Raw genomic sequence first — 13,437 nt, forward strand, 5'->3', positions numbered from 1 at the left:
CTCCTTGTTTTTGTTCTGCATCATTTTATTTTCCTCAGTCACTCGCTCATTTTCTTTGATTAGGTTATTGATTTCTGTCTGCTGCATGGTCGTCTTCCTGCTCACTGTAAAAACATAAATTAGTCAGAAAGTCATTAAATCTGCCTGAATCAGAGAAGAAGAGTCAGCCTTGGAATTTGACTTCAGGTTTAAGCCTCCACAGAGTTCAGTCATAAGCTATAAAATACATGAGTTTAGAGGACATAAGGACAATATGTTTATGCATTTTAAGGAAAGTACTTGTTTTATAGTAAAAAAAAAGAGTCAAACAACAGTTTAATTTTTCACTTATCTGTTAATTTTTGGTGCTGTATTCATAGCACTGTTGCCTTGCAACAATAAAGTCCAGGGACTGAATGTGCAGTTTGCATGTCCTCCTCGTTCATGTTGTGAGAGGTTGGAGACGGAGTTAGCATCGGTGGTTAGCCACGCTAACCAGAATCAGCAGGACGCAGGGGGTGACCATTACACACTTTTATTATTTTAATTTTATTTCATTTATTACAAACATGATAGAAGTATAAAATCACACACGAGTAAGGAATGAAAAAGACACATATTTTTGTACAAAAAGAAGAGCTTTACTGTTACAGAGCTTTTGATTTACAGGTGTCATACAGTCATGAAGATGCAAATGTTTATATTGTTCCATACTGTTTCCTGTGAACAATAAAAATGGCTGTTCAAATACTGATTTCTGGTCTAATCATTTTACTCTTACAAACTCAGCTGGGTATTTTAGCTGTAAAACAATTGCTTAGTGAGTGAAATAAAGTTAAATTTAGTACTATTTTAGAATTTAATGAAATGTTTAACTGCACAATATGGATTTAAATTAGGAGTAAAATTTTATACTATTAAGAGCACAATTTGACACTATATGGAATAAAATGTTATTCTATTTTGTGTAAAATTCCTTTTTAGTTAGACTAAAATTTATCTCTACTTAGAATAGAATGCAATTCTCTTTAGAGTAAATTATATTCCACTTGGAGTTAAAATACTTTATTTATTTTAAAAACTTTAAAATTATCTTGGCATTGATTAAAAGTTTTGCACTAAATGGAGTTGATTTTAATCTGTAATTTCAACTCTTCCACGAGAGTAAATTTTACTCTATTTAGACTGGGACCAAATGTCTTTAGAGTAAATTTTTTTTCAAATTGAGTAAATTTTACTTTGGAAATTTTCCTGTGTAGGTTTAAACTGAGCAGCGTTGAGTCAAACTGACGCATGGCGTCATTCCCGCGCCCCTTATTAACCTTCATAACTACTGATTTACACTTGCCTTTTTACTCTTTTAACCTTTGAAAAGTCTTCATAAAGGAAGCTATATAGAGTTTATTTTGTTGAAATGAAACTCACTCTGCATGGTGATGACAATTCTTGCAGCTATGAGGGCAGAAAAAATCAGAAAACACAGCAGCATCAGACAAGAGTGATAAAGTGTTGACGCTTCCTCTTCTGCTCGACCTGAAAGACACGATGATGATCAGAATGGCTGCTGATGTGATTTAAATTAGATTTCTTTTCACAACTTTACATTCTAACATGAGGTATGGGGTAATTTTACTGCCATAAGTCAGGAGTTTTGGTTTTCAGTTTGAAAGTTGGATTTTATCTCTTTGCTTTTAAAACTTGTAACGCATTCAAACTTTCTCTCTGCAGCGATTTAATCTGCGCTTGCAAACCTCTCTGCTTACTTGTGAATTATTTTCTGCTCTCTCTTGCTTCAAGAAGTAGCGTCGCCTAGCAACCATTCCAGCCAATAGAATGACAGCGTTCGACTGGGTGCGCTTGCTAATATCTATCTACTGTAGATAACAACTTCCTCTCCTTTATGTGTTACAGATGTCATGACATGTTTGAATAATTTTTTTTGTGGTCAATTTAATGGTTTTCCAACTGGGCAAAACTTAAAGAAAGATTTTGGCCAAAGCGCCTACAGTTTAGACTTGGACTTATTTTATTGTTGTTGCAAAGACACAACAAAAAGTCGTCACTTGGCCACCAGAGCACACAGAAAAAACACAGAACAATGGCAGGTTTGCCTATAAATACATAAATGTACAAATAATATTATTGCTAAATAAATATAAATTAAGATTTTCATACAGTCTTAGTAGGGGATTATTGGTGTTGAGCAATGAGTTGAGCAATCTGATGGCCAATGGGAGGTTACTATTTCTGAGTAACAGCGGATGTTTGCTGTGTGAGCGTAAAACTGATAAAATATCTGTGCACTTAATATCTCCTAAACCGATCTTAGAAACCTGTTCCTCCTTTTACTGTTACTGATTTAGACCAATTTTGTGTAGCCAAGAATGCTTTAAAATATCTAGGTTTAAATATTTTAGTTATCTCTAACAAGCAGGAGGCAGTATATTAACTACACACTGGTTTTTTAAATATTATTTTTATTTAACTATTATTTAATCGCTTTTACAAAGGTGTCGATATACATAAGGTGTTTAGAGACAGAATTCGTTTTATTGCCATTTTGCACAAAATAAATCACAGTGAAATAATAAAATGAGCAACTCTCAAAGGCATGACAAATAATTGAATAAAAATCATAATAAATAGATATATCTAAATAAATATAAAAATATTGTAGAAACACACAGAAACAACTGGGATGTTGGGAAGGAAAAATGAATGAATGAATGAATGAATGAATGAATGAATAAATCCTCCAGGCTCATCTAGGCTCTTACAGAAATAAATTATTTTGACCGAAATTCAGTCAAGCTACACAGCCAAGTAAACACAAAATGTATTTTATATTAATATATTTTATTGATGGAGTTTGCAGTAAAATAAGTTTGTATATTATTTGGTAATATTAAGTCTTTTGGTCACATTCTGGTGTTTCGTCTGTGGTCCTGAAGCCAGGCTGCCCTGCATGTTTGAAATATTTCCCTGCTGCAGCACACAAGCAGTCACCTGAATCAGGTGTGTTAAATCAGGGGAGCAGAAAGACCCCGGGCCGGGAATCGAACCCAGGACCTACCAACACCACTGTGTCTCACTGTACAATAAAAGCTAAATCATTGTTCTGCACTAATCAGTCCAATTTCGCACAACTGCACTGTGGCACATTTGCTGTACATATACAATATTTACATATACATTCTGTTCTGCATTTTGAATAATTGCAAGGACTGCTCTAAGCTGCTTTTTATATTGACAGCATGTCATATTTTATTCTTATTTTATCTTGCCTACAATTGCTACTCAGTGGTGAATGTTGTGTGTCTTGTCTCTATGCTGCTGTAACTGCCAAATAATTTCCCTGCTGGGATGAATAAAGTAATTCTATTCTATTCTATAATCCAATCTTTATTTTAAAGATTTTATTGGCTCAAGCAGCTCTCATTTGAGAGTGGTTCAACAGGAAAGTAGGTAACGAGCGAGTGGGAAGACATGAATCAGAGGTCACCGGGTCAAATCAAGGACAGGCTCCAAACAGGGTTGTGCTTTTCCTCTGCGCCACAACATCACTTCTAGCCAAAATATTTAAACTTAGTAAAAAAAAAGAAAAAGATTGAATCAGAGACATGATCCACATGGGTGCCAGGCTAAATAATTCTTTGATACATAAAATGTGGTCTAAAACAGACAAAGGAGGAACAAGTTTTTAAGACTTTTTTAGAAGATATATTTACAGAGAACAAGATATGTTATCAGATTAGCGCTCACACAGCAAACATCCGCTGTAGGACAGCCAGACTCAAAAGCAGCATATCTCTACAAGATGAGTTTCCATTACTGTGCAGGTGATGCAGCTCTACATTACCATGTCACCAGGTGACTGAACCATTGAAGCGCTGAGCAGATGCACAGAACAAATCGATGAGTGGATGTGCCATAACTTCCTTCAGCTGAATAAATGAAGTAATATTTTGTACCAAAGGAGGATCGATCAAGAGTCACAGCTTCAGTTATTACAGTCAGAAACTAGTGATCAGAGCGTTAATCTGGCTTCAGTGACCTGAGCCTTCAGAGACACATAAAGACGATTACAAAGTCGGCCTTTTATCTTAAGAATACGTCTAACTTTATCAGACAAATGTCCCCACTAGATCTAGACAGAAACTCATCCATGTGTGAATCTTCAGTCGAACTGATCAGTGGAGGAGTGTCTTCATGGGTCTGCCTGGTGGGATTCATCTATGAGACCATTCGGGTCTGTAGGTTCTGGTCTACTCTGCATCTCCAGAATCAGAACCACACATGAAGAGGCGGCATTGAGTTTTTATACTTCACTAATCTGGAACAAACTTCCAGAAAATGTGAAAAATGACTAAACCCTGAGTTCATTTCGACCAAGTTAAATCATATTTGTGTAGAGTTGCAGTTGAATCTTATTTATAACTGAAACATCATTAATTTTAGTCCAAACTCCAAATTGTATTTACTTTCCTTTATTATGCCACTGCATTGTAACTACTCTCCTTTTTATGTTTTCTTTGTGTGAAGGACTTTGACTTGTTGCTGAAATGTTCTGTACAGCTAAACCTGGCTTAATGAGATTAAGGTTGAAAGTTTATATGATACATAAAAACAATTCCTATTACATCACATTATAACTTTCTATAGAGGTAATAAAAACATTAAATGAATTTGAGTTACAATGTTGCTTTTTAATATTCATAAAATCTGTAATTTATATGGAGTCACTTACTTTCTGGAGAAGGTTTTTCATTTTTGATATTCACTGTAGAATTAATGCTGTTGTCCTCTTTGCTCTTCATTCTTCACAAAGAAAATAATAAAGATTTAAACATGAGAAAACTGTCCAGCAGCTGCTGGAGCGATCAGAGCCTGTGAACTGGGCGAGTTCCTCTTCCTGTTTTTAAAGACGACCTGAGTGTGAAGCAGCAGGACTGCAACATGTCACCACACATGCTGCCGTGACGATTCACTACTGCAACAGTTTGTAGTGAATCTGGAGCAGTTGCACGTTCGTTTGAAGCAGCTCCATCTCAACATAATTCAATATCCAGGAAGCTTCTACCACATGTGAATAACCATGGAATCGGCTCCTGCTTGCATGTGTTTCCAAAATTACTCCTAATAATAATAATGATATAATTTATTTAAAGCTGCAGTATGTAACTTCTATATATAAAAATGTTTTTCAGTTATTTGTTCAAACCATGTCGTGACAGTTTGAGAAAGATGATCAGTGAAAAAATCTGCCTGAACTGCTCTTTTTTTTTCAATTTTCAATGTTTATTAAATCCTTCAGCAATTAAACATACAGTGAAACCGATGTTGACAATATCAGTACTGTAAAGTTTACAACATTAAGTAGTTATACAGAGAAGGACTTGAGTTTTTAACATTTTCCCCCTGAACTCCTCCAGATCTACCTCAGCCAGCAGAAGGAGCTAAAGCAAAAGAAAATATAGTAAAATAAAAATAAAATAAAATAATGTAAATAAAAAGTTCACACACACACTGTATCTTTTATTCTGGACCAATAGTGTTTGAGCCTTTCCTCTGTGGTTTTAAGGACGGTTCCCACGTACTCTGCTACGCCTCAATCTGACCGTTTATCTTGTGGATGAGTCGTTGTAAGATTCGCTCTCTAAAAGTGTCATATCATTCTGTATAGGTAGGAATATTTTGACCTTTCCAGTGTCTTAATATAACTCTCCTTGCTGTGGTGAGGGCTATTTTTAACCATTGTGCCTTTTTTGTTCCTATTTTGACCTTATAATCTCAGAAGTTAAGAAGTCCCAGTAGGTGTCAAGAGTAAGTTGGAGTTAATGTTAATTTTTCCCATAACTTCCTGCCAATAAGAGATTAGTTCGGACACATGAGGAACATATGAAGCATGTCTCCAGGTCTTTGTTTACAGCTGCAGCAAATATCAGAGTTACTTATTCTAGCTCTAAATAATTTAACTGGTGTCCAATATAATGGATTCAGAATTTTGAACTGTATCAATTTGGATCGTGCATCTCTCATGGGTTTTAACATTTGTTTGACTTTTGCACTCCACTGTTCCTCTGTGAACTTTTTGTTTAATTCTGATTCCCAAATCTTTTAAAGTCCTGTATTAATGTTGCAAGTGTTCTTAGTCAGGTAGTTATAAATATGACCTACTGGTCTTGGGGAGTCTTTCAATTTATTAAATATAGTGTATATTGGTGATTCTGTGGGTATGGTTACTTCAGGTTTCTTTAATTTTGTGAGGCAATCCCTTATTTGTAGGAACTTCCAGAAATCTTTGTGGTTTAGATTGTATAATTCTTGAAATTGATCTTATTTATCACTGTCATCCAGAATAATGTCTTCCAGGTCCGGGTTCAGCAGTATGTCTAAGTATTTAAGGTTTTTGGTACCCACTGAAATTTCCACTTTTGTATATGGCTTTAATAACAAAACTTTGACAGGGTCATTACTTTGCATTTAGACCAGTTAATCTTGTATCCGGATAATTCAGAAAAATTATTGATCAAATCGAGTAGAGGAGGTAATGATTCCTAAGGATTCGACAGTAGAAGCAGTACATCATCTGCAAAAATCAACATTTTGTTGTCTAGTCCACCCATTGTTATACCTTTTATTAAGTTGTTTTGTCTGATGGCCAAGGGTCCGAGTGCAATAATGAAGATCAGGGGTGACTATGGGTCTCCCTGTTTGGTCCTGCGTTCGATTAAGAACTGAGTTGATCTTGATCCATTGGTTGCTACAGTCGCTTTTGAGTCTGTATATATCATTTTGATTATTTCTAGAAAAGTGTGTCGAAACCCAAATTTTCCAAGTGTATAGTACAGATAACTCCAGCTGACCCTGTCGAACGCCTGTTCCGCGTTGAGTGATGCCTGAACTGCTCTTGATGTCTGAAGAAATGCCCCAAAACAACCAATCAGAGCCAGGAGAAGTTTTATGTTTTGCTCTAAAACAGTAAAATAATCTCTGGGGTCATAGAGCAGCTGAGAGAACGAGAAACAGGATGAACCTCTGGAATTATTTTACTGTTGTAGACAAAAAAAAAAATTCAAAGCATAATTTTACAAACAGTAATTTATTACTGAAGCAACAGCAAGCCTGAACAGTTATAAATATAAAAAGCAACAAAAACCAGAGGGAGTGTGTATAGAAAGTCATGATCAAGTGGCTGAAATAACAAGCAGAAATATCTGAGGAGAGCAAAGCTGGAAAACCAAAACCACACAAAGTTAACAAACCAAAACCACACAAAGTTAAACCAAAACCACACAAAGTTAACAAACCAGAACCACACAAAGTTAAACCAAAACCCCACAAAGTTAACAAACCAAAACCACACAAAGTTAACAAACCAGACCTGCAAACAAAGTGATTTTATTGAGCTTTGGCAACAACGAGTTCAATCACAAATGATCCACTTAAGACTGCAACAGTTTGAATAAAATCAATTAACTTCACTTACTGAAAGCGTTTCATTCATTCATTCATTCATTCATTCATTCATTCATTCATTCATTCATATTAAATTAAAAACATTCTCTGAAATCAGACTCTCCTTTAATCACAGCCTATGATTTAAATTAATTATATAAATTATGCTTTGAATCGACTGATTTTGTGAGTTTATGTTAAATATATTTTCAGTTCAGAACAACTTGACAGCAGAATATTTACCTGAAAACTAAACATTACTAGGCTCTTTTTATTTGTGCATTATAAAAACCAAACAAAAATAAAATAAATAAATACATGAGCTCTTAGAAATAAATCATTTTTCAATTTTTATATTTGTCTGGACTTTTACTGAACGTTTCCAGCTACTGGCGCTGCATGATGTCTGTCAAATAAAACAGCAATAAGTAACTAAAACGACCTGAAAATAAACGGAAAAAATTATCCAATTAATAATACTTCAAACTAATCAAAAGCTAAATGGTGTTAAATGTTAACAGTCTGTCCATATGAGCATATAGGAAATGGAGACAGTTTAAAAATATTCAACATTCTTTTAACAGCCTTTAAAAGATGGCTTTGTGTTTTTATTTATGACATTTACCAAAAATTGATGACAAAATTAATTACAGTTGAAACCAGAAGTTTACATAAACTGTAAAGAATATTTTTTGATTCTTTACAGGGAAGATTGCCTGAAAAAAAATCTCCCTCATTATTCTGGTTGTAGAAAATATTTTGGTCATCGTAATAGACAAAAGAGGAAAAGTTTATTCTGATTTCACATCAGACAGCGTAAAAAAAATGCATGTGTATTTTATATAGTGCATGTAAAGTTCTGGAGTTTAAAAGAGAAGAGTTAGATGGGCCAAATAACAGCTTCATTCTCACAGATGAATTTGTTGTTAAACTTCTCCTCTGCTTTGTCCCAGTTCTCTGTGAGATTTCCCCCTGGGATCAGAAGTGCAACTGGACCTGGCGTCCCGAGATCCTTCTTCATCCAGAACCTTTAAAACAGAATCATGAACCTCATTCAGCAGCGTACCGACATCAAACTGACAGCAACTAAATGTTTTATCACAATATGAATAAAAACAGAGTTCAACAGAAGCCACACAAGTATTAAATGTATTAAAGATCAGATTTTACACATTTAAATGTTCTTGTTTTTACAGCTGCATCAAAAAATATTCTACACCAAAAACAAATTAGATTTTTGGCAAAATATCTTCAGTCCTCAGTCTGTCCACCTTTAAACGTCCACCAAGGTTTGGTTTTAGAAGAAGTCCTGGAGAAGTCAGTATATTTAACTCTTCTACAAGCTTGTCAAAATATATTTACATTTTTACCTAAATATATACTATATTTTTAGATAATAGTTCTTACCCAAGAGTGTCTCTTCGTCCATCAACCCAGGTCCAGATGTTGTTAGTTTGTTGTAATCCCATCCAGTATCCATGGAAAATGTCACAGTAGTATTTGGTGTGATTGCTGACAAATTTCTGTGAGCAGATTATTTTAGATTTTTATAAACCTTCTTATTTCAAGCCATCAATTTTACACAAAAACTTCCAGATTTGTTTTAAATGCTTATGTTAGTGTAGAGGTGGTGTCAGATTGTACCTGCTCCTCCAGATCATCAATAACAACCAAATCTGCATGTTTGTCCTGACAGAACTTTCTACTTTCTGTCCAGGTTTTCCAAGGAGCTGGTTCTTCGAAAAAAAAGTAGCATTTTTCCTGGAAGGGAATCCAGTTCTTCTGGCACGGTTTACACCCTGGATCCATTAGACGAGAGGAAAGAGCAGAAAGAAGTGAAACTTTGGTAAAATAATATAAACTAGAAAAACATGAGGATATAAAAAGAAATTCCTGTACATTTATTTAATGTTTTAATGGTCAAAATAACTCAAGCAAAGACATCAGGGCTACATTGCAATTTGGTAATATTAGAAGGTGATTAGATGGAGTTCCTATTGAGTTAGAAGTGGCGTACCACAGGGCTCTATCCTCGGTTCACTTAAAATAAAAGCAATATTGTTTGAAATCAAAGCTTCACTGTAAACATGTTGCTAATGAATGAATTTTACTGACAAGAGAGCTTAAGGGATTTTACCTAACGGTCAGGTTTGTTTATAATGAAGATTTGTTTTTAAAGTAACAATGATCCAGAGTTTCAAAGTTGATTTAGGACATTAATCACCTTTGTCAGAACAGTAGTCTTTTACAGGAAAGTTGTCAAACTTCTGGATGATTCCCAGAGTCTTGTTCAGGTCATCTCTCTCTCGGCTCAGCTCCTTGTTTTTGTTCTGCATCATTTTATTTTCCTCAGTCACTCGCTCATTTTCTTTGATTAGGTTATTGATTTCTGTCTGCTGCATGGTCGTCTTCCTGCTCACTGTAAAAACATAAATTAGTCAGAAAGTCATTAAATCTGCCTGAATCAGAGAAGCTTCAACACATTACATTTCTCTCAGGACATCAGAAAGTATTTTTAGTATCAGAAGAAGAATCGGCTTTATTGGTCAAACAAGAAAGGAATTGGACTTCAGTTTTCAAGACTGAACAGAGTTCAGTCATAATCCATAAATACATGAACATTAGAGGACATAAGGACAAAGCAACAATATTTTTATGTATTTTAAGAAAATTTCTTGCTTTATAAGAAAAGGGTCGGAAAAGACACTTAATATTTTATTTAACTGTGAATTTTTGCTGTTGCCTTGCACGAAGAAATACCAGAGTTTGAATCCCAACATAAGATAAGATAAGATAAGATAAGATACGATAAGATAAGATAAGATAAGATAAGATAAGATAAGATAAGATAAGATAAGATAAGATAAGATAAGATAAGATAAGATAGAGATAAATCTTTATTGTCATTGTCACAAGAACAACAAAATTTAAAAAGTGCCATCAGTCAGTGAATATGCTTAAAAACAAAAAATAACTGTCTCACAATTCACACAGAATGTAAGAATTAACAAATAACTGGTAAAAAAACACAAAAGCTAATAAATAAGAACAGCCACATTCTCACATACATCATTCATGATGATTAATGGTTGTTTTTGATTGCATTTAGTTTTGTTATTGCTGTCGGGTAGAAACTGTCTCTGAGACGGTTGGTTCTGGTTCTGGTTGCTCTGTATCTTCTGCCTGAAGGCAGCAGTGTGAACAGAGAAGGTCCGGGGTGAGAAGTGTCCTTTGTGATGTGTTGTGCTTTTCTTAGACAGCGGTCGCTGTGCAGGTCCTCCAGTGAGGGGAGAGGGCAGCCAATGATTTTTTGGGCTGTATTCACAACCCTTTGGAGAGCTTTCCTTTGAGCCGTAGTGCTGCTGTTATACCAGACGCAGATACAGTAGGTCAGTATGCTCTCTATGGAGCACTAGTAGAAGGACACCAGCAGCTTCTCCTTGATGCTGTTCCTCCTGAGAACCCTCAGGAAGTTCAGTCTTTGCTGGGCCTTTTTTATCAGCTCCAAGGTGTTCATGTTCCATGTGAGGCCCTGCTCAGTGTGGACCCCCAGGAACCGGAAATCAGCTACCCTCTCCACACATTTTCCCCCAATGGTTAGTGGTGTAATGTCCGTTTTATTCCTCCTGTAATCTATTATGAGTTCTTTTGTCTTTGAGTTGTTGAGGAGCAGATTGTTCTCCCTGCTCCACTGCAACAGCCGCTCCACCTCACCCCTGTAGGCGGACTCGTCGCCTCCTGAGATGAGCCCCACCACTGTGGTGTCATCAGCAAACTTGATGATGGTGTTGCTGTGGTGGGCAGAGGGGCAGTCGTATGTGTACAGACAATAGAGCAGAGGGCTCAGCACACAGCCCTGTGGAGAGCCAGTACTAAGGCTGAGGGCAGTGGATGTATGTTTTCCCACCCTAACTCTCTGCTGTCGGTTGGTCAGGAAGCTCAGAATCCACATGCAGGTGGAGTGAGGGAGGCCCAGGTCCCCCAGTTTGTCCACCAGTCTGTGAGGGAGGATGGTATTAAAAGCAGAGCTGTAGTCTACATAGAGCATCCGCACATAGCTCCCCTGCTGCTCCAGATGTGACAGAGCAGCATGGAGGGCCGTGATCACAGCGTCCTCTGTGGATCTGTAGGCTCTGTAGGCGAACTGGTGGTGGTCAAAGCCAGGAGGGAGAAGTGCTGTGATGTGACCCCGGACCAGTTTTTCAAAACACTTCGTCACCACAGGGGTTAGTGCCACTGGCCGGTAGTCGTTGAGGCAGGAGATGTGAGGTTTCTTGGGTATGGGGACTATGGTGGAAGATTTCAGGCAGGATGGGACTGTAGTCAGGGCTAGGGACTGGTTGAAGATCCTGGTGGAGACTCCAGCCAGCTGATCGGCGCAGTCTTTCAGGACAAACAAAGTTTAAAGTCTGTAAAAGCCAAAAATGTTGTTTTGTAATATTGTTTATTATTGTGTAGGAAGGATTATCGTGTAATTTTTGTATATTTAGATATTTCCTTAACAGTAAAACCTTCTTTTAGTATAGTTTTGTGCAACACCACCACCTAGTGGAAGTAATTGAAACATCATATGAAATGTGTTGCGTGACAGGAGATCTGACCAGAGATCTTTCACATACATACATTTTCTTTCACATACAGAAACAAAATGTATGTGAAGTAGTTAGCTTGGCTCCATTCAGGGTTTTTTCAATTGTTATATGTGGAATGCAGAAGAATTTTTCTGATTTCTGCTCAAAGAGAAGGTAAAGTTCGCCGTTCATCGGACTTTGTGTGGATTATTGTAAGTATTTGGATCAGAAATGCGCCAGCTAAAAACTAAGCTAAGGTAGCATGTTCTCCTTATGTTTGTGTGGATATTCTCCAGGTACTCCAACTTTCTTTCACAGTGCAAAACATTTCTCTTTACCTCTGTAGCTGCGTTTTCTATATAAATATGTGCAAATCTTTGCTGATATTCTGCTAATTTCGGTTTACGGTTACGGTTTGGGGGAAGAACTTTGGATTCAACACGTTTGATCGACACACAACTTTTTATGAATTTAAAGCTCTGGTGGAGCCAGCTGCACATTGTCCAAACAAGCAAGCAAATAAAAACAAACCATCCTCCTCCTACCACTTACTGACATCCGGTTTCCATTGCAGTTTTGCGAAATACATCTATTAATATTCGACCGAAAAGCCACCTCATCCAAGCCCCAAAACGTTTTAATCTAAGTTTCTGTTTCCATTAAGCAAATTTTTATTGATGTAATGTAAACACAGCTCTTGTTGCCCTGTGATGATTTTGTCACTTTTTTATGTACATATACTTGAATTACATATTTATCATAATATTACGTATATTTACACATTGCATTTTTGTTTTTTAATAAACTTTAATCGTAATCCATGAAACGTTGTTTGCAAATGTTCTTTGACTCGATTTCAATCTGACCTGTTATTTACCTTGAGGCTGTCACAATAACAGTTTAGTTTTTGGTCAAAAACTAAAAGAGTAACCTCTGGACATGCTTTATGCAGGAAGTTTAATAAGGTTTATTCTGCTGAGGTGAAACTCACTGTAGACGATGACGGTGATGCTCACGACCAGCAGGACACAGAGGATCCCCAAACACACCAGCATCAGACGGGAACGACAGAGCGCTGCTGTTTCTTCTTTCTCTTGACCTGACAGAAACAATGAAAGGCACATTAATAACATTAACATGGTTATTATTGTGGTTTTCAACTGCATTTATTTTTGTCTGCAGTAGCAAATGTGCCAAATTTAAGCTTCTGCCTTAAGAACTCGCTAACAAGATTTAACCTCTTTGATTGAACCTTTTGACTCAAAGTTAGATCACAGGTAAATGTTGCGATAGTTTTAACCGTTTGTTTCATCTCCCTATGAAATACATGTGTTACTCTGCTATTTTAATTTAATTTTGTCCATCTTAAAACCAACGGTGACAGTGTGTGTTTTGTATGGAGGCACTGAAGTGCAAAACTGCATCAACA

General features: G+C 36.4%; 1 protein-coding gene across 1 annotated transcript in view; it reads right to left on the reverse strand.

The window, feature by feature from the left end:
- LOC116717237 (natural killer cells antigen CD94-like) overlaps nt 1-13,437 on the reverse strand; it is a 49,372-nt gene that overhangs the window by 34,467 nt on the left and 1,468 nt on the right. Inside the window, exons 3-7 of the mRNA XM_032558459.1 lie at nt 13,000-13,107; nt 9,662-9,856; nt 9,082-9,236; nt 8,845-8,960; nt 8,350-8,465 (exon numbers count right to left, since the gene is read on the reverse strand). Coding sequence (XP_032414350.1) covers nt 8,350-8,465; nt 8,845-8,960; nt 9,082-9,236; nt 9,662-9,856; nt 13,000-13,107 — 690 coding nt within the window. The remainder of the gene's footprint in view (nt 1-8,349; nt 8,466-8,844; nt 8,961-9,081; nt 9,237-9,661; nt 9,857-12,999; nt 13,108-13,437) is intronic.

This window comes from Xiphophorus hellerii, chromosome 3 (genome assembly GCF_003331165.1).
Source record: "Xiphophorus hellerii strain 12219 chromosome 3, Xiphophorus_hellerii-4.1, whole genome shotgun sequence".
In the NCBI taxonomy this organism is placed as follows: Eukaryota; Metazoa; Chordata; class Actinopteri; order Cyprinodontiformes; family Poeciliidae; genus Xiphophorus; species Xiphophorus hellerii.